We start from the raw sequence: 24324 nt of genomic DNA, 5'->3' as shown, positions 1-24324 counted from the left end.
GACCTATTGGCTCTCGACGTCATGAGCAAAGGGCTCAACTATCTCACTGTCTACTGAAGAGCTAAAGGTTCAATAGTCTCACTTTAACCACAGCATGATAGAGGCGAGGTTGAAGTTTCAAGAAACCATAATTAGAACTGACTAACTAACAACAATTATCATACAACAATCATCCCCCCGATGGCCACCAACAACAGAAACGCCAATGCTTGCTAGGAACAATCGCAGATTTTGAGGTGTGCAACAAAGGAAAACCCGGCTGGTCTAGCCAAAGATGCGTGCGTCCTCTCGTGGCCTTTGAGAGTCGCGGCATGATGATGTGTGTGTGTGTCGGAAAACAACAAAACAAGAACGCTGATTTTTGAACGAGCAAAAACAAGGAATTCATGCCATCATCGGACCAGATACCCAGGTGAAGTTGCAATCATCCAAACCGTCAGTGGAAAGCGCATAGGCTCTCGTGCTCGGTATTCCCCCTCTTCCTCTTCCTTCGGCAACAAAAAGGTATGACCTTCAGACCCCCCGATCTTCCAATCTCTTGTGTTGTCGAAATCCAATGGTGGAGGGGGAAGCAAAGCAGAAAGGTCTGCAGACTCACATGGCGATAGACGATGACAGCGACGACCCAGGTAGGAGGTCGTGGTATCATATGCAAAAACAGACAAACAATCTCGAACCAAGTGTGAATAGACATTACTTCGTCTCAACTCATCCCCATAGACATCGTCAATATGTCTATTTCTTGCCAAGCAGGCCACCGACCATGCTCATAGGACCAGAAGCACCCTTCTTCTTGTCCTTCTTGTCGCCGCCGCCGAGCATGTCGCCCAGGCCGCCGAGACCAAGACCGCCGAGTAGCTTGTTGATACCAAGGCCACCCAGGAGGCCATTGACAAGACCACCGAGACCAAGACCGTTGAGGAGCTTGCCAACGAGGTTGAGAACACCCGTCAACAGCAGACCAACAGCAGCGATGATCTGGAAGAGGGGCTCGGTGAGCAGGGACCAAAGAGGGTTGAGCTTCTTCTTGGCGTGGGGCATGTCGGAGATCTTCTTCTTCGCGTTGTCGATGGTGGTGACGACGGAGGTAGTGAGCTCCTTGAGGTTGTCGGCGAGCTTGTACTCCTCGGGAGAGGCTTCGCCGGTTTGCTGACGGCCCTTGGCTTGGGCGGCGATGCGGCCGTCGGGGTCGAGACCGCGGAGCGACCCGTTGCAGTCGTTGAGGATGCGAGAGCCTTCCTCGATGAGGGGCTTGACGTTGTTGACAAGCTCCTCTTCGTCGAGCTCGTCGCGGGGTGTGCGGTCGGCTTGCTCGATGTGCTGGGCGGTTATTAGTACATGTTCGTGATGTTGATGAGTTTGGGGTTAAACATACCTCGGTGATCTGCTTCATGACGGGCTGGACACGCTGAAGGGTGTCTTCGCAGATGGCAGACATCTTCTTGGCGAGCTCAGAGTCCTCGCGACGCTGCCTCTCCTCGTCGGTCTCGTCCTCATCGGGTTCCTCTTGGATGTTCTCCAGAAGAGTGACCTCACCGACCTTGTTGCCGTCGTTGTCGACAACATAGCCGTTGTCATCAATCTCGAGACCAGCGCAGTGACCAAGGTCACCAGCAGTAAGACGACCAACAACATCGCCGTTCTCGTCGCGGACCTCACCCTCCTTGTTGACATGCATGCCAGCCATGGGGTTGACGCGGCGCTCCTTCTCCTCAGGCTCCCAGCGCTCGGCCTTACCGATGACGTTGCCGTTCTTGTCGTTGATGTCGCCATCTTCATCGACCTTGTGGCCGACAAGCTTCTTGACATCACCCTCAGTGACGCGACCGACGATGTCGCCAGAGGGTGTCTGGACGGTACCGTCCTTGGCAACAGTAGCCTCATCGAAGCCAGCGAAGGGACCCTCGGGTCCTGGGTTCTGACCGTGGGAAAGTTCACCGCGTCCAATGACGTTGCCTTCGTTGTCCCAGATCTGGCCCTTGCCATCGACCTTCTTGCCGGCAAGGGTAGTTGGGTCACCCTCAACAACATGTCCGAGAACGGTGCCGCTGGAGTCGACAATGTTTCCAGCCTTGTTGACAGTGCAGCCAGCAAGGGCAGAGAGGTCGACCTCCTCCGCTTCCTCCTCAGACCATGGCTCAGCATGGCCCTTGACATTGCCGTACTTGTCGATGATGTCACCGTCTTCATCAACAGTGTGACCAACAAGCCTCTTGGGGTCGCCTTCGGTGAGCTGACCAACACGGTTGCCGTCGTTGTCGTCGACAAATCCGTCCTTGACAACGCGAAGTCCTTCGAAGCCAGCGAATGGGCCCTCCTTGCGCTCGGGGCGCTCGTTGGGAGGAATGATGTCACAGCGACCGACAACCTTGCCGGTATCACCGTGGATGAGACCATCGCCGTCGGACTTGCGTCCGGCAAGTTCGCCAAGGTTGCCCTCTACGAGCTTACCGACGGGAATGCCTTCGCCGTTGACGAGGTAGCCCTGCTTGTTCAGGGTGAGACCGTCGAGAATGGAAAGGTCGGCGGGCTCCTCCTCCTCTTCCTCCTCAAGAGGCTCAGCGTGGCCCTTGACGTTGCCGTACTTGTCAAGAATGTCACCATCCTCGTCCACAGCCATGCCAACAAGACGCTTGGGGTTGCCCTCAACAATCCTGCCGACAGTGTTCTCATCCTCATCAGCGACCATGCCGCCTTGGATGACGCGGAGTCCCTCAAGACCAGCAAAGATGCCTTCAGGCTTGCTCTCACGCTCGTTCTCGGGGATGAGCTCGCAACGACCGATCTGCTTGCCAGTGTCGTTGAATATGAGACCCTCTTCGTTAATCTTGCGGCCTGCAAGCTCCTTGGGGTTGCCCTCGACGAGGCGTGCAATAGGCACACCCTCGTCTCCGATGACGTTGCCCTGCTTGTTGACAGTCTTGCCAGCAAGGATAGACAAGTCCTCAGGCTGCTCCTCTTCAGGAGCCTCCTCCTCGGGCTCTTCGTAGCGTTCAGCGTGGCCGACAACTGATCCCTTCTTGTCAAGGATATCACCGTCCTCATCCACGGAACGGCCAACGAGCTTCTTAGCGTCGCCCTCAGTGACCTGGCCAACGCGGTTGCCCTTGTCATCCTCGACGAAGCCATCCTTGACAACGACGAGGCCGTCAAGACCGGCGAAAGGAGCTTCCTCCTCGCCTTCTTCTTGAGGGATGGTCTGGGCGCGGCCAATGACGTTGCCCTTGTTGTCCCAGAACTGACCCTCGGCGTCGCAGGAAGTGCCAGACTTGGAAAGCTTCTTCGCGTCACCTTCGGTAAGCTCGCCAACGACGTTGCCGTTGGAGTCGATGAGCTTGCCAGACTTGTTGACGGTGAGACCATCAAGGATGGAAAGAGGAGGACGGCCGTCATCCTGAGCTTCCTCAGCAGCGTCCTCAGCATCCTCAGCAGCATCCTGAGCGTCCTCGGCGGCGTCTTGAGCATCTTCGGCGGCATCCTCAGCCTCGCCAACCTTCTGCTCGACCATCTTGGGGAGGGCCTTGACCTTTCCGATGACGTTACCGTCCTTGTCAAGGACCTCACCCTTCTCGTTGATCTTCTTGCCGGCGCACTCGGAAGCCTCGCCCTCGGTAAGCTCACCGATAGGCTCGCCCTCCTCGTCGAGAACCTGGCCCTTCTTGTTGACCTTCAGGCCCTCAAGTTCGTTGATGTCTGGGGTGACCTCAACTTCCTTGACCTCGGGTTCTTCCGGCAACTCGGAGGCCTCAACCATCTTGGGCAGAGCCTTGACCTTGCCGAGCACATTGCCGTCCTTGTCGACGACCTCGCCCTTGTCGTTGATCTTCTTGCCGGCGCATTTGGCAGGGTCACCCTCGGTGAGCTCACCAATGGGCTCGCCTTCCTCGTCGAGAACTTGGCCCTTCTTGTTGACCTTGAAGCCCTCAAGCTCATCGATCTCGGGGGTGATCTCCTTCATCTCAGGCTCACCCTCCTCCTCGTCTTGCTCCTCCTCGTCTTGCTCCTCCTCGTCTTGCTCCTCCTCGCCCTCGAGAGGCTCACCAAGCTGCTCCTTGAGCTCCTTGATGGCAGTGAAGGCGGCCTCCCCAGGGACAACATCGACCTTGCCGATGACATTGCCATCCTTGTCGAGAACCTCGCCCTGGTCGTTGATCTTCTTGCCAGCGCAGTCGCTGAGCTCACCTTCCTTGAGCTCACCAATCTCCTCGCCTTCAGAATCAAGGACCTTGCCCTTCTTGTTGACCTTGAGGCCGTCCAAGATTCTGGTGTCGAGAGCGCCGGAGGCAGACTCCTTGAGCTTGTCGGCAGCACCCTCAGCAAGTTCGACCGTGCCGAGAACGTTTCCGTCCTTGTCAACAACCTCGCCCTTGTCGTTGACGGTGAGGCCCTTGACGTCGTCGATGTTCTCGAGATCGCCGTCAGCAACGTTGCCAACAACGTCGCCATCGTCGTTGAGGATCTCTCCCTGGGAGTTGATCTCCATGCCCTCGAGGGCCTCGACGCCGGGAAGCTCGTCCTCGACGTCAGTAGCCTTCTCCTCAGCGCCGTCCTTGACATCTTCGGCAGTGGACTTGGCACCGTCGACGGCATCCGTGACACCCTCGGTGGCGTCACCATCTTCTTCGTCCTCATCTTCGTCGTCTTGCTGGTAAGCAGGAAGGTCGGCGGCTTCAGGTGAAAGCTCTGCCTTGGCAATGACGTTACCATCATCGTCGAGGATCTCGCCGTTCTCGTTGAACTCCTTGCCCTGGATAGCGGATGGGTCGCCATCGACAAGGTGACCAACAAAGTCGCCGTCCTCGTTGAGGATTTGACCAGATCGGTCGGCGGTGAGGCCCTTCAAGATGCTGATGTTGGGCATCTTGTCACCGGCCTCCTCAGCCTCGTTGGCCTGCTCCTCAACCATCTCAGGTGTAAGTTCGCAGCGGCCAACGAGATCACCATCGTCGTCGAGAATCTCGCCGTTGTCGCCGATGGGGTAGCCTGCGAGGTCCTCGGCATCACCTTCTACAAGGCGGCCGACGTTCCTGCCATCCTTGTTCTTGATCATGCCCTCTTCGTCAACTTCGAGGCCCTTGAGCATGCTCAGGTCGGGGGTAGCATCTTCGGCGGCGTCCTTGGCGTCGTCGGTGGCATCCTGAGCCTTGCTCTGGGCGTCCTCAGTGGCGTCTCCTGCAGTGCCTTGAGCATCTTCAGTCGCGTCCTCGGCGGTGTCTTGCGCATCTTCCGCTGCGTCTTCAGCAGTGTCCTTTGCGTCGCCAACCTTGGACTCAGCGGTGTCCTTGGCCGACTCGGCAGTGTCCTGAGCGCCCTCAGCAGTGTCCTCCGCAGTTTCCTGCGCATCTTCTGCTGTGTCTTGGGCAGCCTCCTGAACATCGCTACCAGCATCCTGAGCAGCTCCTTGCGGGTCCTGCTTGGCCTTGCCAGCGAGGTTGGATGCGCGGCCGGCTAGACCGCGAGCACCGCTCAATGCGCCTCCGCCAGCTTGCTTGCCGGTGTTAGCGGCCTGCTCGGTGGTCTCTGTCGCATCGTCCTCTGTGTTGTCGGCAGTGTCCTCTGCGGTGTCTTCCGCATCGTCTCCTGCCTTGTGTGTGGCGTCGTCGCCAGTCTCCTCGGCCTCCTCGTCGGCGTCGTTGTCGTCGTCAATAGGCTTGGGGTCGGCCTGCTCTAGTTCGTCACCAGCTTGTGATACCTTGCCGGTGGTGTCTTCAGCAGCCTCTTCCGCCTTGCCCTTGGCATCTTGGGCAGTCTCCTCGCCCTTTTGCTTGGTGTCTTCGGCGGTGTCTTGTGCCTGGTTCTTGGTGTCCTCGGCCTTCTCCTCTCCTTGCTTCTTCACGTCCTCAGCTTGTTCAGGCACATCGGGGGTGGGGGCGTCCTCCGACTTGGGCTTGTTCAGCTTGGGGGCAGATGATTGTGGCTTTCGTCCGAGCTTGGTAGGGGTGCGGGGGGTGTCACCCTTTCCAGCTGCTGGGGAAGGCATGTTGTTGAATAGAACGCTCGAGACGTTGTAGGAGTTGTCGTGTCCGTGATTCACTGTGTAGGATGAGGTGCTGTAGGAAGTAGCTCGATGATGGCCGCTTCCTGATACGTTGCTTGATATAGACTGAGAGCGTGTAGACCGGGGGGAATGTCTATTAGGGGTTGGGGGGAAAGAGTAGTACGAGTAGTTGTGGGAGGAAAAGTGTTCGTCTGTCATATATCAATTGACGAATGGTTCGTCTTTGTAGGGATCAGAAAGTGCGGAAGGATCACAGAGAAGCAGGCATTTATGATAACTACTCCTCAATTGAGCATGCTGGAACGGATGACGTCGAATGCTGGTTTCCAGGAGCAAGAGCTTGCGCCTCAGTTGTGGAGAGGCAGAGTAAACCTGCTTTGGCGCCATAGTGTGTGCAACGAACAGGAGGAGTATTGCGTCACACTACTCACAAGCTCCAGCCTCGAGCGGGGCGTCAGCGCATCCTGGTGGCATGGCCTCCACTCAGCGTGGTGAGACAAGCGGGTAGCTGCTGCAGCAGGGGTGGGAACGGCCTGTGGCTGGAAATGGGATGGCCTAACATCGTCGATGAACCGCGGAGAGCGGGCTGCTGCCAGGGTTGGAGTTGAATTGCAGCCGGAAGTGGAGCTGAAACGCTCTAGCGAAAAGGCTGCCTACGGTACTCTTTGCACTGGACGAGGTTAGTTTGCAGGAAGGATACCAATGGCATGCAGGAAGTGAGGTTGGGGAGACATGTGTCATCTCAGGCAAGCCAATACCGGGCTGTCGATACGCCTTCGCAGGCATGAGTGCAGTGCGAAACGAGCTGGTGGAGCAAAAGCACACAGAGCCCAGGCCCGATCGACGGCACTGTGGCTGGCCTTGTCGAGCATCGGGTACGGAATCCCTGGCGGCAGTGTTTCCCTCCTATCATTAGGGCGCATGCAGCAGGATGGAAGAGCAAGTCGTGCCGTGTGTGCAAGCAGGTTGCAGCGACGCGTATGATGTTGTCGGGCGCCTGACGTCATGGAGTCGGGAGCTCCCCTGCTCAAACGTCGCTTAGCGGGGTCGTAGCTTCCTTCTGGCGGCCGATCGCTGCATGCTACCAGTCTTCGGTACCACCATTGTGAGCACCACCAGCCATCACCACGACATGCAAGACGGCATGGGAGATGAGGGACCCTGCGGCGGGCGGAGATCAGGAAAGACGGAACTCGGAAGAGTGATGCCGAATAACTTCATGTCCGAAGAGGCCTGCGCTGTGGTCATGGTGAAGTTGGACTGTGCCGCGATGAACGGCGGGGCTCCAGCGCAACGGTCGGGACGTTGGCCGCATCCCAACTGCGAGTGACACCACGCACCGCTAAGAGGCTGCAGCAAACCCAATCGTTCTATTCCCGTGGTACCTAACCTCCGGGCAATTCATTGACCCTGACTTGCAGCTGTCTACTGTAGTCCGGAGTATGCACAACGTGGTTTCGATCACGACAAGCCGTCTCGATCGAGACATGTCCGTCGTACCCATAATTATCCTCGCGCCACAACTGCACAAGCAATTCTGCGCAGACGCACGATCGATCACTTCATCTCAGGTACCCCTATCCTGCCCGCTGCCGAGTCATGCCCAAATAACAGGTTGTCAAACAAAGACACATTTCCCAACCTCCAAAACAAAGATGGAAATCTGGGTCCGTGACGACGCGTATGATGTCAGTCGCCGCCGTTCGTAAGAATGATGGCGGCACGGAACGGGGTCCGCACGCTTGGAAAATTATTGTCCGCCACCGAGTCAAGCCATTACCTGCTTTCTGGTTCCTGGATTCTGCGTTTTCGATAGACGGACGTTGATCGCGCGATGATCGTGCAATGACACGCGCGAATAATGCCACATGCATGCTATCTTTAGGAATGCTATTCGTTCTACGACTTCAGGTCTACCGATGGTTCTAGGCAAATCGACAAGAGAGGATATCATGACCACGCGAAATCAAGCCACAGGTAGAAGGCACCAGGTGTCTGTTGGGGTCATGCAGGAACAGCAGCAGCCCGCTTCGTAGCTCGCATCGCAACCAGCCGCTCACACCGCGGGGGCAGGCTCCCGACGCCCGTCAGGCGCAATCCCATCTTCGACATCTTCCCCCGACTTGCTCAACCACTTCTTCCTCTTCTGCTTAGCGGCCTCCCGTTCTTTGGGTGTCAGGTCGCCGTTCTCACCGCGGTCTCGACTGAGCCTCTTCCATATTCGCCGTCCAAGACTAGTCTGTTTCTTCTCTGCCTCTTTCCGCTCTGCTTCCTGCGCAAGTAACTGCCGCTCTCGTTGCGCGCTTTCGCTTTTATCCTTTTGCTCTTCCACCTTCCGTTCGTATTCTTCCGGGTGCACGACCTTTGTCTCTGCCTCCTTGACGTGCTCAACTCCATGCTTGAACTTCTTGCGTGTCTTAACGTAAGCTTCAAGGCCGACGAGGACAGCATATGACCGGGAGATGGAGACACGCGACATGTCCACTCCATTCTCCTTCATGGAATGTACGAACGCACGGAAGTTCTTCGTCGGCGGGCGGTAGTGGCCGGACAGGGGTGAGAGGCGCCGAAGCTGACCATCCTTGACTCTGATCAGACCTGCGGCAGATATGCGCGCACCGTGGAGGAACGAGCTGTGCTGAAAAGCACCCGATTGCTTGATCCCGACGTACAGGCGGAAGGATGTGTCGGCTACCTGTGCTTGCTTAGTACATCTGGCCGACGGAGGAGAGTGCACAACTTACGAATATCCATGAGTTCGGCTTCACTGAACTACGGAGAAGGTGGTTCAGAATAGTCGCGGCTGACACATGTTTGAGTTTCGAAACGCCCTTAGCTTTGTCGAGGTCCTCATTGACGTAGTGTTCTGCCTCCTCTGCCTCCGCATCGCTCTCAGATATAGACGAGCTTGAGCTCACCGAGATCATTGAACTTCGCCGCAGGGTCTTGCTTTGTCCAGAGTGCAGCTTTGCTTTGGGACCGTAGGCTGGAGTGTCATCGTCGACCGGTACAATACCGTTGACACTATCTTTGTAATCCGTGGTCGTGTTTAGGCGCTCTCCGTTCTTTGCCCAGCATAGACGACCTTCGTCGTCGATGGTGACTAGGTAGTTCTGACGCTCCTCCCGCGACAGGTAGCGCACCCTCTCTGTGTCGAGCCTCTCTCTAGAGACGGTCGGATGCTCAAAGTGCCTACCCTCGCCATGGTCGAGCCAGTAGAAGAAGTTCTCGTGAGTGTCTGCCTTCTTCCACTGCTCGTGATAGGCTCTCAGGTTACTGCCGTATCGATGCTTCTGGTCCACCATCTCCAGGAAGTACTGGAGGTCCATCATCTTGGCAGTCTTCTCGCGCTCCGCCTTGGACTCGTTCTGCTTCCGCCGCTGTTCCGTGTGGTTCTCGGGCGCATCCTCGTCGTCCGTCTCTGAAGCATCGTGGGGGTCGTCGGCGCCCGCTCGTCGCGCAATCTCGCCGACTCGCTTCCACTTCTCGCGCGCTGCTATGGAGTTCGCTCGTTCACGTGCTTCGGGAGTAGTGAGGTTGTCGCGCAGAGCCGCGTCTTCCGAGCGCGGCTTGGGCTTCGTCGCATTGCGCCATTTCGCTTGAGAGGTTTAGCTTAGGCGCAGTAGAGATTGTGGTGGACTGCTAACCGTCGCGTATCGCCTGGTACCATTAGCCACACCTCTCTATATAGTGCGAACGTCTCCCACCTCTGCCCAACGTGCGCTAGCATCCAGGCCCATGCCTTGGAGCTGCCTGCGCTCCCGGTAGCCGCGATAGTTGCGCTGGATCATCTGCGCGGCTTGCGCTTGCTCTTGATCGTTTGTCCCCATGTGCGACTGGCGAGCCGCAACATCTTGGGCGCTGACCATTCTGGCTCCGTAGACATATATGTGGCGCAGGACATTGAATCAGGCAGAGGGTGGTGGGTAGGTGAGGCTTGACAGCTGGATTTCGGTGGGGCTAGTGAGGAGACATCCCTGCTGTTCGGCTTTTCGGCAGTGGCCGCGTCATCGCGCATTGCGAGGTAAGGAAACCACCATCTTTTACCAACGGCTATAGCAACTGAAAGTATCGCTTGCCGTCATCTGCGGGCATTTCATTGTCACCACGTCGTAACAAGTTTCCCGTGACTTCAACGCTCTCGCGCGACACGCCCGGTTGAGTGAAGCATGGGTTATTTACAATCCCTCGTATTGCTCCACAGCATGGCGGGCACTGATTTGTATCGACTAAAGACATGAACACAGCTTCGAATACGTCGAGAGATCTTGTCTGACCTCTAGGACTCTCAACTCAATTTCCTTATTCCCAAGCTCGATTTACGGTACCAACTCCTAACTCGACAAATCGATAAGTCGTGTCAACCAGGTAGGTTAGCTCATCTGCGCAACAGCTGGGATATCACTTCCGATCCATGGAGGGCTGCGAAGGGCCTCTTCCGTCATCATGTTGATCCCAGCCCCTATTAACTTCCAACGTCGACCCTTCGAACTTTGGACTCCCATCACATTCATCTCTCACGAATTAGTTAATCAGCATGACTGAAACATCAGCCTTGAAGCGCGCAGCTTCCGAAGAGCCCGACGTATCGAGCGAGCCATCTAATGGCGTGAAGAAAGCCAAGAAAGTAGGCACTACGGACCCAACAACATCGACAGCGGAGCTAGAGAGTATTGGAGCTACGGAAGCAGCCCCGGCTCGCGATGAACCAAATGACGATGTTGCATTGCAGCAGAAAGATGCGACATCCAAAGACCTCAATGACAAGAGCGGCACCGAAGTGCAGCAACCCAAGACAATCGCTCCAGTGCCCGAACCCACCAAAGCAGAAGACGATAACGAGGACGAGGGCGAGGACGACGAGAGCGAAATCGAGAAATCAGTTTCGCCGGACGGTAGCGATGAGGACTACGATTCCGAAGAAGACGGCGATGGCGAACCCTACGGTTACGGTCTTGAACGCGATCCCGACCAAGGCGGGTTGGCGATGCCACCCGGCCTTGACGAGGAATATGATGAGTTGGCGAATGATTATTGAAGTTCGAAGGAAGATGATGAGTTTGATGAGTACATGGAAAAGCGTGACAAGGAAGCCATTTGAGGATATGGCTTTAACAAGCGACTCGGATGACAGCGAGGAAGCAGCTGACCGGAAACGAGCAGGACTGGAGATTGATATGGGTGACTTTTGAAGTCTTCATGTGTACTTCAGGCCCGCGTGCTTTCGCAAGACGTTGCCATGGTTATTCGTATGTATCAATATGTTGACATCTCATTCTCAGTCATGCATTACTGCTCTCAACTACTTGAAATGTAAGTATTTTGTACTTTCTCTCTTAATTCATCTCTGTGTACCTAATGTGATGTGATGGTTCATCTGCGTTGTCGCAGTACATTCAGTGCATGTTTCAAAGAGGCAATTACGACGCGGAGAATTGTTCCGTTACACACCATGTCGACACTTGATGCCTTTGTTCCCATCGGGAAAGAGCCGCGGTCAGAGTCGTCTGATCTCACTGTTTGCACTTGCACTTTCCTTCCATACGCGATGCAGCGACGTCATCGTCACAGATAAATCACGCAAACACAAACTACCACCTCACCTTCTTTTCCACATCTCCAAGCCACCGCTTCTTCTACTCAAGCATCACCTACAGCCCTACCTCTATCAGTCACCATGAGCGACATTCTCAGCGAGAAGGTGTCCTCTGACGCGAGCAGCGATGCTACCACCTTTTCGCAGCGGTTCCAAGACCAATTGGAAGCAATCCTCAAGAAGCTGAGAAAAGATCCGAGCACCATCACAGCCGAGGAAGCCCGTATTCTATCTGAGAACGTCGCTACACGTGACGACAGAGCGGTCCGCATTATCTCTGCCGTCGAATCCCTAGCTATTGCTAACAAGGTGTGGATTAGAAGGGATCCAGTGAAGCTCAGGCTCCTCATCGTTCCCTGCTGATGGCCGCCAAGGACCTGCATATCGCTGTAGATGGCAGCCCTGACGAGGCGACCACCGAGGTTCTTCGTGTTGCCCAGAGCATCGTTAGCAGTACGTGCCTACTTCCACATGTCGTCCCGCTTGATCATTCGCTCCAAATCGAGACAAATACTGACGATCTATAGAACTGCAAAAGGCCGTCGGCCATACCAATGCTCCTCACCCTGAAGTCGAAGCCGAGCTCCAGGAGGAAATCGCTAAGATCGAACCCAAGATTGCGCAAGGCACTGTCACCAAGGCTGAAGCCGATCATCTCCATTCTCTCGAAGCCCGCGCCCACGGTCATACCGAGAAGGGCGGCATGGCCGCTGTCGCTCAGTCTGTTGCAGCCAGACGTGAGCGTCAACTATCACTGAGCAGCAGCACTGGATCTATCTTGAGTCCTGCCAACGGAAGATCTCGTGCCAACAGTAGGAACTTCACATCACCTCAGCAACGGTCTCGTCAAGAGAAGGAAGATGACCTCCACAACGCGGAGATGACTATGAAGCCTACGATCGAGGCGGACACTGCCGCCGCATCAGGGATGGATAATCCACAGTCTCTCGACGCTCGTGCTAACGGTGGCACTGAGGAGAATATATGCTTGGGGCTCTATGAGTCCCACGCCAACAACGGAAGTGCTCGCGCCAGCGATGAGCGTCCCCGCGCCAGTAGCGAGGGTATCTACTCCCGTGACACACTGTCTGGCTCCAAACATCACGGCGATCTACACGACGGCAATTCTGCTGTCTCGCCAAAGGCAGAGAACGGCTTCTCTACTCAACCAAACCCCAAAACGGTCCAGTCGCAAGAGATGCCGGCCCACGGCCACTCCGAGAAGAGCGGACTTAGCCCCACTGCGCAGTCCTTCGTTTCCCGTAGACAAGAGTCTCTCAGTGATGTTTCCAACTCCTCCGCGACTAAGCACCGCAAAGAGCAGTCACAGCCCGACAAGGACCTTGACAAGGTTGATGAGGAGCTTGAGGATAACGGGCACGAAACCCACATGAAGAGGCTCGTGCAGGACGGTCATGGACGAGTGGACGAGAACGGAAAGTTGCTGGCTCAGCCAAGCTATGACACGGACGATCGATGAGGCAGCGAGGCATGGGGGTGACATGATAGGAGTGTCCGTGAACGTCGGGGATGTATCTAAGATGGTAGAGGTGCAGGTGATATTCGAGATTCACTACAACCGGATATGGACAGGTGGCATAGATGTCACGAACCTATACATAGATGATCCGTCCGCTGGACACCCTAATGAACCACACTTTGCCCTCTCAACCTACAGAGCAACATCGCACTACACTATAGCTCGAACACCTCTACTGAACACCATGTACTAACGCCTGATCACCTCGTGTGCAGTTGACAGAGACAGAAGTAAGGTCTATGGTATCAATTCCTACATGCCTACTCAAAAAGCCATCCTCATCCCAAGCCGCTAAATGCATGACAAGGTTCCCTCCAGTTTACTCCATCATCCCCCTACTTGATCTCCGTCTTCGCCATCATATCCGCCAAATCATCAACCTTCTTGTCTTTCTCCTGACCCACATTACTCTCCTCAGCCTCGTTATCCGCCGCGACCTGCCTCGCAGCCTTCTCCTCGACCTCAACACCCTCTTCGTCATCATCAGCATCCCCACGCTTTTCCTCTGCATCGCTCTCCTCCTCGTCTTCGTCGTCGTCATCCAACTCATCAAGTTCATCTAGACCCCAGTATTCTTCGTCGTCCGCATTCTCACCACTCTCTTCTTTCCGTGCATCGAGGACATCGCGCAGTTTCTCTATGCTGGGGTCCTCCTCGTCGAACTTGTTGCCGTTGATCTCGACGCGACGCAGCGCAGGGAGTGCGGTGTGGGAAGCGGAAGCGAGGCCAGCGAGACCCTTGGCGTTGATGTCGTTGAACTGGAGGCGCAGGACCTCAACCTTCTTGTTGTTGCCCTTCTCTAGTGCAGCAGCGAGAGCGACGCCGCCCCGGCCGCTGAGCAGACAGTCGCCTACGCCGAGTTCGCGGAGCTCAGTCCAGTTGCCGACGGCGCTGCTGAGGGCCTTTGCGCCCATGGCTGTGAAGGTGTTGTCCTGGAGGTCGAGGGTATCTAGTTTGGACAGGTGGGCGAGGCCGTTGGTAATGAGGTGCGAGATACCCTCTTGACGGATACCGTTCTGCGTCATCTTGATGGTCTTGACGCCCGTGTTGGCCGCGTAGGCTTTTGCCCATGCGCCCATGCTGCCGTTCTCCAGGCGGTTGCGACCGCAGATTACGAGTTCGAGGTCGGGGACTTCTTTGCCGTCTTTGCGCGCAGCGGCCTTTTTGGCGGCGAGTGCGGTGAGCGCATCTGCGACGAGGACACCGGCGGCGGGTCCGAGGCCGTTGTTGTTGAGGTATAGGTACCGGAGTGGGGTGTGTTGCGACAGGAAGTCTACGAGCGGGGCAACCGTGTTGAGGCCGAACGCGTTGTCTGAGAGGTCGACGGTGTGGAGGTTTGGTAGTGTGAGGAGCGAAGTGAGGAGGTGGGATAGCGCGGGCGGGATCTCAGACAGGAGACGCGAGGTGAAGATGTCGGCGAGGTTTGCGACCTGGAATTTGTGTCAGTCAGTCCGCCTTTGGCATCCCAGCGCCGATGAGCGGGGCTGTAAACATACCTGGAGGTTCTTCTTGCTCTCCAAGACCTTTGCAAGCGCCTCGCTGGCTCCAATACCCAGAGTGTTGCCCAAGAACTTGATCTCCTCTACATCGTCGTTGCTCTTGAGATCCTGGATGTGCGGCTCAATATCCTCGGCGGTGGTGAGTTTGAGGCCCTTGCCCTCGATAGAAAAGATCTTTGCGCCAGCCATGTTTTCGCACGCCCCGTTGCAAGTTACAGTGAGGATATAGTAGCGGAATGCAGCACAACAGGGGGGCGGGTTTGTTGTTTATACTTTATAGTGTGAGTCGTGGGGCGCAAAACGTAGTGGGGTTGATTGAGATTCATTGTCTAGAACACCCCCTGTCGCCTGCAGGGTTGGTTTAGCCGAACCGTGCAAGCCCTCGTGTGGCGTATGCAGCGCCGCGGGAGTCCGATGACATGTCCTGGGAACTTTTGCGATTGCTAAGCATCTTCAATTCACCTCCACCACACACCCACACTCACAATGTCGTCAGGTATGCTTGCGGTTTGATGATGGCTTGTATGCGACGCAGAGTAGCTAATTGATGGCGTTCTAGCACCGCCAACCGCTGCCAACATGGGCTCAGACCTCAAGGACACCGCCGCGCCAGCCAAAGTTAAGCGTGAGTTTCTACCCAACTTCCTGGTACCTACTTCTCTAGTACTGACTCCTGAAAAGCATGCTGCGTCTGCACAGACCAAAAGGCCAAACGCGACGAATGCATGCTCTTCTCGACATCGAACGACCCCCAGAAGGAGTGCTTCACCCTCGTCGACGACTACAAGAAGTGCATGGCTGGATACGGCTTCAAGATATAGCGCAATGAAGGACGGAAATGTATACGACATGTACAACACGAGCATATGGGTGGCGTTGCGCACGATGCGCGTTTTTAGATTCGATGTACAATACTATACATGAGGAACCAAAATCTTCCCTCCATGATCTACCTGGGTATCTTGAAGAAGTGCTGAAGTGCACCAACGAACATCCACCAATCTTTTACTGCGTCTTGCTCTTTACTGCTCCAAACAACTCACTCTTGACAACAAGTCGCCACAAGCACCACAGGTAGCAAATACCAAAGCCACCCGTCCCAACAATCGCATTCGCGACAACCCAGAGGTCCGGTTTGTCGGCTGGGGGAGGGTAAAAGGCCTCCGCAACGTGCCATCCAATCATAGCCAGGTAGATGTTGAGGTGGAGGATCTTGCTGAAGATATTCAGTCCACCTCGGCTGCCTTCATGGTAGGCAGAGAAAGAAACTGGGGGAAGACCAAGAAGATAGGCCCACAAGAGGGATATGACAAAGTATGGAACCCGTAGCTCGTCTCTCTTGAGTAGAGGGAACATTGTCCAAACGCCAAGCATGTTCGCAAGACCAACCCACGCGCGAGTGGAGGGCAGCAAACCATCTTTTCCACTGAGAAGCAGCGTCATTGGCAACAGCGGAAGCAAGACATTCTTCTCGTGCACCTGGTATGAGCAGAGAAAGAAGCCCCAAGAGACCGCCGCGAACGCGAGTGGAAGAAGCTGCTTCTTAGGTTTAACAAAGATGATCAGACATGGCGGCAGAATCGCAGCGGTCGTAGCGAGCAGCGCGAGACGCTGAAGTAGCTCGATAGGATAGCGATGAAGCTTGTGGAAAGTATGGATAGTGCACCAGATGTTGGCAACCTTGTCCTCGAACAACCCACGAGAGAAGGGAAAGATGCGGTGGATCGCCTGTCCCATCTCCAGAACGTATGGGTAGTACCAGGCATTCATATTCCACGGCGACATGAACCATCTCAAGGTTAGCAGTGGGGGCATCTCCAAAGGATCGTAATTGAATCGGGTATATCTGTCGTATGCGACGCCCATCAAGAACGGCAGAAACAACACGGCAAATGCGGCCACGGTAGTCAGCGCAATCGCAAGGAACCGCACAATGTTGATCCTGGGGAAGAGACAGATGCCCAGCAGGTATGCGAATACTGCAGGCGCATAGAACAATGCCATCTGTTTGAATCCAAGCGCACCGACGAAGAAGACACATCCCCACAGCGGTCTTCCAGCGATCATGCTTGAGAGCGTTGCGACTGCAAAACCAAGCATAACGGTGTTGTATTGGAAGTGTCCGTGGTCAATCAAGATCGTCCCCGGTTGCATCAGGATAGCAACCAGCGCAATTGACGACTCCCATATATTGACGCCCTCCAGTCGGGAGTATCGGCGGAGGAAGATGATCGTCGCGGGAACGTAGATGAGGTATTCGGATACGAAGACGGTGGCTCGCATGTATATCTTGAGGGAAGGGTCATCGAGCGCCCGCGACTCGTCCAGGGCGAACCATGTGGGATTGATAGCAGAACCACTGCAACGATTAGTACTTGTATTTGATATCCAATGCTCCAACATACATGACACCCAGTATCCAGCTATGATAAGCAGTCAGAGGTGGGTAGTCCAGTCCCCACCACTGCAAGTCATAAAAGTACCATTTCGACACGGGCAGGTGTTTGGTGATTTCCATCCAATGCCGCTGAGCCTCAAAGTCACCGTGCATTGGTGGTGACTGGAATCCAGAATAGCCCCACAGACTGACAGTCCATCTGAACAGGCCAACTGCCATCAAAATGAGGGGTATCGTGACCCATTGCGAGACGGTGCCTTTGGCTGGCCAGAGAAACGCGACGAGAGGAAACGCGGGCTTCCGTGCGTTGGTCGAGTGGTCGAGATCCAGTGTACCGTGTGCAACCTGGGCGAGAGAGCCCTCTCCAATATTTCGCCGCCGTCGCGGCTTGTGGGCTGCTGGAGATGCCATGTTGGAGCTGCCCGGGTGAGCTTGGTGAGGGCCCGGACGGCATCGAGGACTCGTGGCGGAGATTCTACGCTTTACCGCTTCTGCGCTAGCTTGTGCCCTGCATTCGAGTCCTTGAAGAGTTCGATACCCAGATCTCTTCGGACGAAGAAGAGTCAGCGCTCTTGGTCCAGGCTATTGCCTAGACTAGCTGCTCTATAGCTTTGGTTCGTGATGGAGCCTTAACGTATATAGCACGTTTGTAGGTAACTGATGCTTTCAAAATCACATATAGGTTGCGGCATAATCAAGCTGCTGTGAGCACCATTATGAGGGCACAGTGGGCAACCTCGGCAAACATTCTATCTGAGATTGATCCTTTTTGCTGCTGTGCAGACCATGTGTGTTCTCTGATAAAATTTCGTGCATGGTTGAACTCCTCTATGTAGGTAGGACATATCTAGGTGTGGACCGGAGGAAACTTTGAGTGTGCGGGATTCCTAGCATTACCGCACAAGATTCATTCCATCTACTTTCCATTCGAATAAATCCCAGTCATATTGAGACCCTGAGATCTCTGAGGGAAATACCGCCGTCGCCGTTGGATGGAGTTCGCGTGGGGCGAATCTAGCGTACCTCGAGAAAACGCGTTCCTAGCGCCGCGCTCGGGCCTCAGATCCGCTGAAAAGTTCGATGCTGATCCTTCCGCTACATAAACTGCGCGCTCCCAGCCATTTGCATCTACCTACCATCAACCTTCTTCACAACTTCTTTCGAACTTTCACCGTTCGAAATCTACACTGAGGGCTTTCGCGATTCTCAAGTGGGCTACTGAGGGCAACATCCAGTACCAGATCAAATTACAAGTCAGTGGGCAACGTTTGGCTTTTCCTTAACACACATTACAGAGGGCACGCCTGCCGCTCGTCAGGGCATGGCAAGATCATCCTGAGGGCTTTTTGCTACTATGAGGGTTAATCTTCCGTCTTCTCGGCGCTTGTGGGAACACATGCCTTGAAGCTCGGTATCTGTGGGCTCTTGTGGGCTTTCCGTGGGCTTGAGGGATACCCGCTTCGTGCGGTCTCGAGAGATACCAGTGGGCTTTTCGCAATTTGAGACAATCAGACCAGCAGGCTGGCGCATACGATGACCTTTTGGCATCAGCGCCCGAGCGACGGCTTCATGCCGTCGGCTCCTCTCTTTCCTTTTTCTGTCGCACATCATCGGCGCTCTCGTCGCACGTTTCACAATACTAATACGTTGTAGATCTAGTTACCTATCATCAAAATGGGCAAGACCAAGGTCGCGGACAAGTCGTCCAAGAAGGAGAAGAAGTCTGAGCTCGCGAGCGTCAAGGCTGGTCGCGTCACCAAGCCCGCTGCTACTCCCAAGTCGAAGAGCAAGGACATTGCCAAGTCAGTTGCTTCCAACGTCAAGGACAAGAAGAAGTCGAAGAAGGCTCCCTCCCCAGAGCCTGAGTCTGATTCTTCGTCTGAGAGCGAGAGCGAGAGCGAAGAATCCTCTGAGAGCAGCAGCGAGGAGGAGGTCGAGCAGAAGAAGACTCCTGCCAAGGCTGCTCCTAAGGCCGCTGCTAAGGCCGACTCCGATTCTGACTCTTCCGACAGCAGCGAGGAAGACAGCGACAGCGACAGCAGCGAGGATGAGAAGCCTGCTCCCAAGGCCAAGGCCAACGGTGTAAAGAAGGCCGCAGCCAAGGCTGAGTCCAGCGACTCCGACAGCGACTCCAGCAGCGAGTCTGAGGATGAGAAGCCCGCCGCTAAGGCTGAGGTTAGTTCATTATCTTCCCATCACTCAACGTAGACTAACTTTGACAGGCCACCTCCACCTCCGACTCTGACGATTCCTCTGACGCCGACTCCGACGACTCCTCCGCTTCCGAGAGCGAGGAGGCTCCCTCCAAGAAGCGCAAGGCTGAGGAGGCCGCTGCCCCCGCTGTCAAGAAGACCAAGACTGAGGAGCCCGCCGCTGAGGAGGGTATCAAGAACCTCTTCGTTGGCAACATGAGCTGGAACATCGACGAGGACTGGCTCCGCCGCGAGTTCGAGGGCTTCGGTGAGATTGTTGGCTGCCGTGTCATCACCGACCGCGAGACTGGCCGTGCTAAGGGTTTCGGTTACGTCGAGTTCGCCAACGCTGCCGACGCCGCCAAGGCACAGAAGGAGATGCACGAGTACGAGCTTGACGGCCGTCAGCTCAACGTCGACTTCAGCACTCCCCGTGCTAAGCCTGATGCCAACGGCGCCCGTGCCAACAAGTACGGTGACAAGCGCAGCCCTCCCAGCAGCACCCTCTTCCTCGGCAACGTCTCATTCGAGTGCTCCAACGAGAGCATCCAGGAGGTCTTCCAGGAGTACGGTAACATCACCCGTGTCTCTCTTCCCACTGACCGTGACACCGGCTCCCTCAAGGGTTTTGGATACGTCGACTTTGGTTCCCAGGAGGAGGCTACTGCCGCTCTTGAGGCTTTGAACGGCCAGGACATCGGTGGCCGTGCCATCCGCATCGACTACGCTCAACCTCGTGAGGACAACGGTGGCGGCGGTGGCTTCGGCGGTGGCCGTGGTGGTGGTCGCGGTGGACGTGGCGGCGGCCGTGGTGGCTTCGGCGACCGCGGTGGTCGTGGCGGAGGCCGTGGCTTCGGTGGTGGTCGCGGAGGCGGCCGTGGCCGTGGCGGTGACCGTGGCGGCCGCGGTGGCTCATTCAACCGTGGTGGCTTCGGCGACTTCCAGGGACAGAAGAAGAGCTTCGACTAAGCGTCTCGTTTGAGTCATCGCCTTTCACATCCTTTCGTGTATCTGCTTTGATTATCTCGGAGAGTAAGTAATGGAGCTGCCGTACGATATGATGTGATATGATCATCGGATCTGGTTTTCGGCCTTCGGGTATGGCGTTCATGGGTAAAAGTTGTTTGATTAGAGATACTCAATCACTCGGTTTGATGTAGGCCCGTCGTGGCATCTTAGTCGTCGATAGTACAACGATCGCATTTCAAAAACTTCTTTCATTTTGGTGCTTGATGTCGTGAAATGCCATTCTTGACATGTAGCTCTCCAACCTTTCTAACAAATTGTGACATTGAGCAAGTTTAACAGCGAGATGTCATACCTTGTCATTGCTTCCAGCATTGCCAACTTAAGAGCGGGAGAATATGTGCCCTCAGAGCAGTTCAACCTAGCAACCCAAGGGTTCCTGTCCCTTTCGGTCCCTTTCACACTTTTTGTTTATGCTGCATGTACAGGCGCGCCGAGGATCACTGCTGAATCGATCAAATCACATTTGCAAGTCGTGGAAGTTTTATCAAGGTAAATGGCTGGCTCACAAGCCAGAATACGATGTTTTGCTTATATACTCATACAACCCAAGAAGCAGAGTTCGGAACCCAAACACAAGGAGACCGATGGATAAACAGCATAACACACGACAAACAAACGAAAGAATAGGAAAAACACTCAATGTCGACGCGCTATTGGTACATCAAGACATACAACGGACAGATGATGATGTGATATCAATCAAACCTCCTGGACATCCTCCAGACTAAACTGCTTCTCCGCATCAGCATCAAAGCAAGTCTCCCAGCAGAGAACCTCGCTAGGGAAATCCTTCTCCACACTCGGTCTCTCGCGGACGAACCACGCGAGACCCGCGCCGACGATGCCGAAGAGAGCGAGGCAAGTCCAGAGCGCGAAGTTTGTTGTTTGCACACTGAGGTCGTCGCTAAAGTAGTAGCTTGTTCCACTGACAGCGACGGCGAAAGCCTTGAACAGACTGGCAACTTGCATCATGCCGACGACGGTGCCGGCGGAGAAGGCATCGGGTGTGGTGTTGAGGACGAGGAGAGAGACGACGACGTTTGCCCCGCCAGTGAGGAGGTGTTGGGCGAAGATGGAGAAGGTGGAGATGACGGGTTCGAGACCGGAGCAGGTGACTACGATGGCGAGGATGGGTGTGAGGACGTAGGTTGCGGGGAGCATGGCGGAGACGGAACGGTAGAGCTTGACGAGGCCGTACTTTTCCGTAGCGTAGGGGATGGCGTAGAAGAGTACCATGCCGGCCATGCCGCGGACGCAGAGGACGACGATGCTGAGCCATTCGCAGGAGATGCCCATGCCGCCTTGGTCTGTGCTGCTGTGGCCGAGGTGGGGGAGGACGACGTCAAAGGTCGAGGCGTGGAGCGAGAGGAGGCAGAAAGAGGATAGGAGGACCATGAGGGAAGGAGCCTGGAGGAACTGCGAGATGGTAATGGGATCTGGGCGAGCAAAGTCGACGAGAGTGACGTTGGTGTCTTCTGAGTCGCGGCGGAGGAAAGCGGCCTTTTCGCAGTCCATGTCAACGGGGTCTGCTGAGCGGTCGTTGTGGTGGGGAAGCGTTTCCTTGAGGCAGATGCTCGCCGTGAGCGCGATGCCAAACAGTACAGCTCCGCAGGCTAGCTCAGAGCCCAGTGTTGGGTAGTCTTGCCAGACCATGTTGTATGCTTGCAGGCTCTCCGATACCATGAGTTGCATGATAGGGCCCATGGAGCCACCCAGAGAAATGGTAGGTAGCCGGGCGACGTTCTTGGCCCTCTCCTCTGCCGATGTGCTCAAGTCTCCAATCATGGTCAGGGTCGTGCATACGATTGCCGAGCTAACCATGCCAGCGACGAAGCGGAAGATTGTGCAGCTGACAAGACTGGTCGCAAATCCCATGCTCAGGCAGCATGCAAACATGCTCCAGAGCCCGATGAGCGTAACGCGCCGTCTTCCCATGCGGTCGGCGAGGTATCCCCAGAACAGACCCGTTGTTCCACCAAATGCGTATGCGCAGTCGAGTATGCTTCGGAGGTATGACGAGGAGAGGGTGCCGCAGTAGTCGGAGGACGAGAGGAGCATTTGGAGCTGTGGCTGGAGACTTGATGCCATGATGCTACGCCAATGTCAACACAAGCCGGAAGAAACGGGTCATCTCATATGAGATGTATAGTAGAACTTACGCTTCAGCAAGGAAGATGAGGTACACCAGCATCAATTGCGTCCGCCGCGACTTATCGGCACCGTCTGGCGCGTTGTGACTCTCCATCTCTTCTTCTACATCCCGCTGCTCCTCTTCCTCAACCATAGCCACCTTATCATATTTGCCCAAATCCTTAACCGGTATTAAAGACCTCGTTCTTCTGTGAAAACCCAACATCTTGCAAGAAAACTCAAATAATCGACCCGAAAAACTCGTTTGCGAACGCTTCGAATACGCGATAACGCGATGTGACCGCGAGGGGAGTGAGCGTGTAGGCACGAACCAGCGTGAACCTATAGAGAGATTGTAACGGCCGCGAGAGACCTAAGGATAAGCAGCGAGAGAGAGCGACAAGAAAGACGAGAGCGATAAAGACTCGCCTCGGAAAGAGAGAGGGTTGAACAGTCAGAACGACGACGGCGGCAACGGCATCGCGAGGGGTTTGAGCTCGACGGGGCTCATGAAACGGAACTATACTGCCCGGCGTCTCATTGGCGTTGGCTGTTCCCAGAGTTTGGGCGCTAGTACCTTCAGGGTCAGGTCGCTTAACGCGGAGCACGCTGATGTCACATGGTGGTTCTCCTGATCCACTGCGCGCGGGAAACCTGCATGTTCCCATAATAGCTCCCCTCTTTCGCGGTCATGGCTTCGACGTTGGTTTTTGGCGACGACTGCGATTCTTTGCCTGAAGCAATGTTGCGCGCGCAACTCGGGATGGAGGTTTCATGAGCCGCGTCCCGCGGTTTATCTGCATGTTGTCATCCACACGCGAAATTGGGGTTTTGCTTGGTTTGGCGGATACCTAGGTAGTTGGCCGAACATGGTGCTAGGATGTAGTTGCAACAGCGTTGGCGGAGGTCTGTAGCACACCGATAGGATCGTGGGGAAAGGTAACAGCATCCATCGCACTACCATGGTACGCGTATCTAGGTATGGATTGCTTGCGACGCTACATATACCAGAACTAACGTAAAGCATCAGCCGATATGCGTGTCAAGAATTCTCCCTGTCTCTGGCCCGCGTATCACGGCCCAAACGTACTGCGGCGCGATCTAATCTCCTCGCAATCTCATGATTACCACGGCGGAGTATAGAGCGACTACCAGCCAAAGACCTGCGGTATGGAGAATACCGAATTCGTCTAGTTCAAATGTCTGGTAGTGCCTATAAGCGAGCTATTCGAGTTAGTAACACCTTTGCGAAGCGTGATCGCGGGACCACAGGATGGACGGTGTGTGCCCAAGAATACAGCGAAAAGGCTTTTCGCTCTATATCTAGGTAGAGTATCCCGGTGCTCAGATGCAGTGTTGGATTTGACAGTGAAAAGAGCGTATTGGGCGATTGCACGGTGCCGTGGCTCGACATAGAAAATCCACAGGACAATCCACAGAAGCCCATCATATCCCACTGTGGTATTCGAAACCTACGCGGTATATAAACTGCGTTAGATCGTCTCCTCTTTTGTATTAGCAGATTCACAGTCATCACAGCCCGAGGAATCATCATGTGCATTTCGCCCCTTCCGATGTTGGATGATACCTACACGCGCAAGGTTTCTCCAACTGTCAGCTTCCCTTGTCGTCGCCAGGGCAGCGTAACATCATCAGAGCCGACACCTCCTTCAACTCCCACCTTCTCCTGCGGCCGTCTGGAGAGCGTGATATCATCAGAGCCAACAGAACCTCCCACACCTCCAGCGACCCCAAAGCCCCCCTTGTTAGCAGAACATCATGCACCTCCAACATCTTTACAACACTTTCCAACGGCAACGAACTTCATAACTACACTATCGTGGGCATACCAATCACTGGACGAATACTATTACATTCGATCGATACTCTTGCTATATTGGCACATATTCAATCTAGTACTGGAGTACGAGTGTAGGCCTTC

General features: G+C 55.1%; 9 protein-coding genes across 9 annotated transcripts; 4 read left to right on the top strand and 5 right to left on the bottom strand.

Moving 5' to 3' along the window:
• Positions 1 to 735: 735 nt before the first annotated feature.
• J4E86_008027 (uncharacterized protein) lies at positions 736 to 5980 on the bottom strand (the record flags this gene model as incomplete). The annotated part of the gene is made up of 2 exons (XM_051448542.1): positions 736 to 1320; positions 1376 to 5980. 2 exons carry the CDS (start codon positions 5978 to 5980, stop codon positions 736 to 738), a joined length of 5190 nt encoding a protein of 1729 aa, XP_051300138.1.
• A 2074-nt stretch (positions 5981 to 8054) lies between these two features.
• Positions 8055 to 9867, bottom strand: J4E86_008026 (uncharacterized protein; the record flags this gene model as incomplete). Its single annotated transcript, XM_051448541.1, has 4 exons — positions 8055 to 8693; positions 8743 to 9596; positions 9646 to 9658; positions 9706 to 9867. 4 exons carry the CDS (start codon positions 9865 to 9867, stop codon positions 8055 to 8057), a joined length of 1668 nt encoding a protein of 555 aa, XP_051300137.1.
• A 668-nt stretch (positions 9868 to 10535) lies between these two features.
• On the top strand, positions 10536 to 11036 carry J4E86_008025 (uncharacterized protein; the record flags this gene model as incomplete). Its single annotated transcript, XM_051448540.1, has 1 exon — positions 10536 to 11036. One exon carries the CDS (start codon positions 10536 to 10538, stop codon positions 11034 to 11036), a length of 501 nt encoding a protein of 166 aa, XP_051300136.1.
• Positions 11037 to 11675: 639 nt separating this feature from the next.
• Positions 11676 to 13074, top strand: J4E86_008024 (uncharacterized protein; the record flags this gene model as incomplete). The annotated part of the gene is given in 3 exon segments (XM_051448539.1): positions 11676 to 11903; positions 11915 to 12047; positions 12122 to 13074. 3 exon segments carry the CDS (start codon positions 11676 to 11678, stop codon positions 13072 to 13074), a joined length of 1314 nt encoding a protein of 437 aa, XP_051300135.1.
• A 395-nt stretch (positions 13075 to 13469) lies between these two features.
• J4E86_008023 (uncharacterized protein) lies at positions 13470 to 14822 on the bottom strand (the record flags this gene model as incomplete). Its single annotated transcript, XM_051448538.1, has 2 exons — positions 13470 to 14564; positions 14631 to 14822. 2 exons carry the CDS (start codon positions 14820 to 14822, stop codon positions 13470 to 13472), a joined length of 1287 nt encoding a protein of 428 aa, XP_051300134.1.
• A 390-nt stretch (positions 14823 to 15212) lies between these two features.
• Positions 15213 to 15454, top strand: J4E86_008022 (uncharacterized protein; the record flags this gene model as incomplete). The annotated part of the gene is made up of 2 exons (XM_051448537.1): positions 15213 to 15258; positions 15315 to 15454. The coding sequence occupies 2 exons, from the start codon at positions 15213 to 15215 to the stop codon at positions 15452 to 15454; spliced, it is 186 nt and encodes a 61-aa protein (XP_051300133.1).
• A 184-nt stretch (positions 15455 to 15638) lies between these two features.
• On the bottom strand, positions 15639 to 17442 carry J4E86_008021 (uncharacterized protein; the record flags this gene model as incomplete). Its single annotated transcript, XM_051448536.1, has 2 exons — positions 15639 to 16992; positions 17039 to 17442. 2 exons carry the CDS (start codon positions 17440 to 17442, stop codon positions 15639 to 15641), a joined length of 1758 nt encoding a protein of 585 aa, XP_051300132.1.
• A 1263-nt stretch (positions 17443 to 18705) lies between these two features.
• Positions 18706 to 20192, top strand: J4E86_008020 (uncharacterized protein; the record flags this gene model as incomplete). The annotated part of the gene is made up of 2 exons (XM_051448535.1): positions 18706 to 19206; positions 19254 to 20192. 2 exons carry the CDS (start codon positions 18706 to 18708, stop codon positions 20190 to 20192), a joined length of 1440 nt encoding a protein of 479 aa, XP_051300131.1.
• Positions 20193 to 20951: 759 nt separating this feature from the next.
• On the bottom strand, positions 20952 to 22536 carry J4E86_008019 (uncharacterized protein; the record flags this gene model as incomplete). Its single annotated transcript, XM_051448534.1, has 2 exons — positions 20952 to 22344; positions 22412 to 22536. 2 exons carry the CDS (start codon positions 22534 to 22536, stop codon positions 20952 to 20954), a joined length of 1518 nt encoding a protein of 505 aa, XP_051300130.1.
• Positions 22537 to 24324: the final 1788 nt, after the last annotated feature.

The sequence above is a fragment of the Alternaria arbusti genome (genome assembly GCF_024043155.1).
Source record: "Alternaria arbusti strain BMP 1465 chromosome Unknown scaffold_12, whole genome shotgun sequence".
Taxonomy (NCBI): Eukaryota; Fungi; Ascomycota; class Dothideomycetes; order Pleosporales; family Pleosporaceae; genus Alternaria; species Alternaria arbusti.
This window is presented reverse-complemented; position numbering and strand designations above follow the sequence as displayed.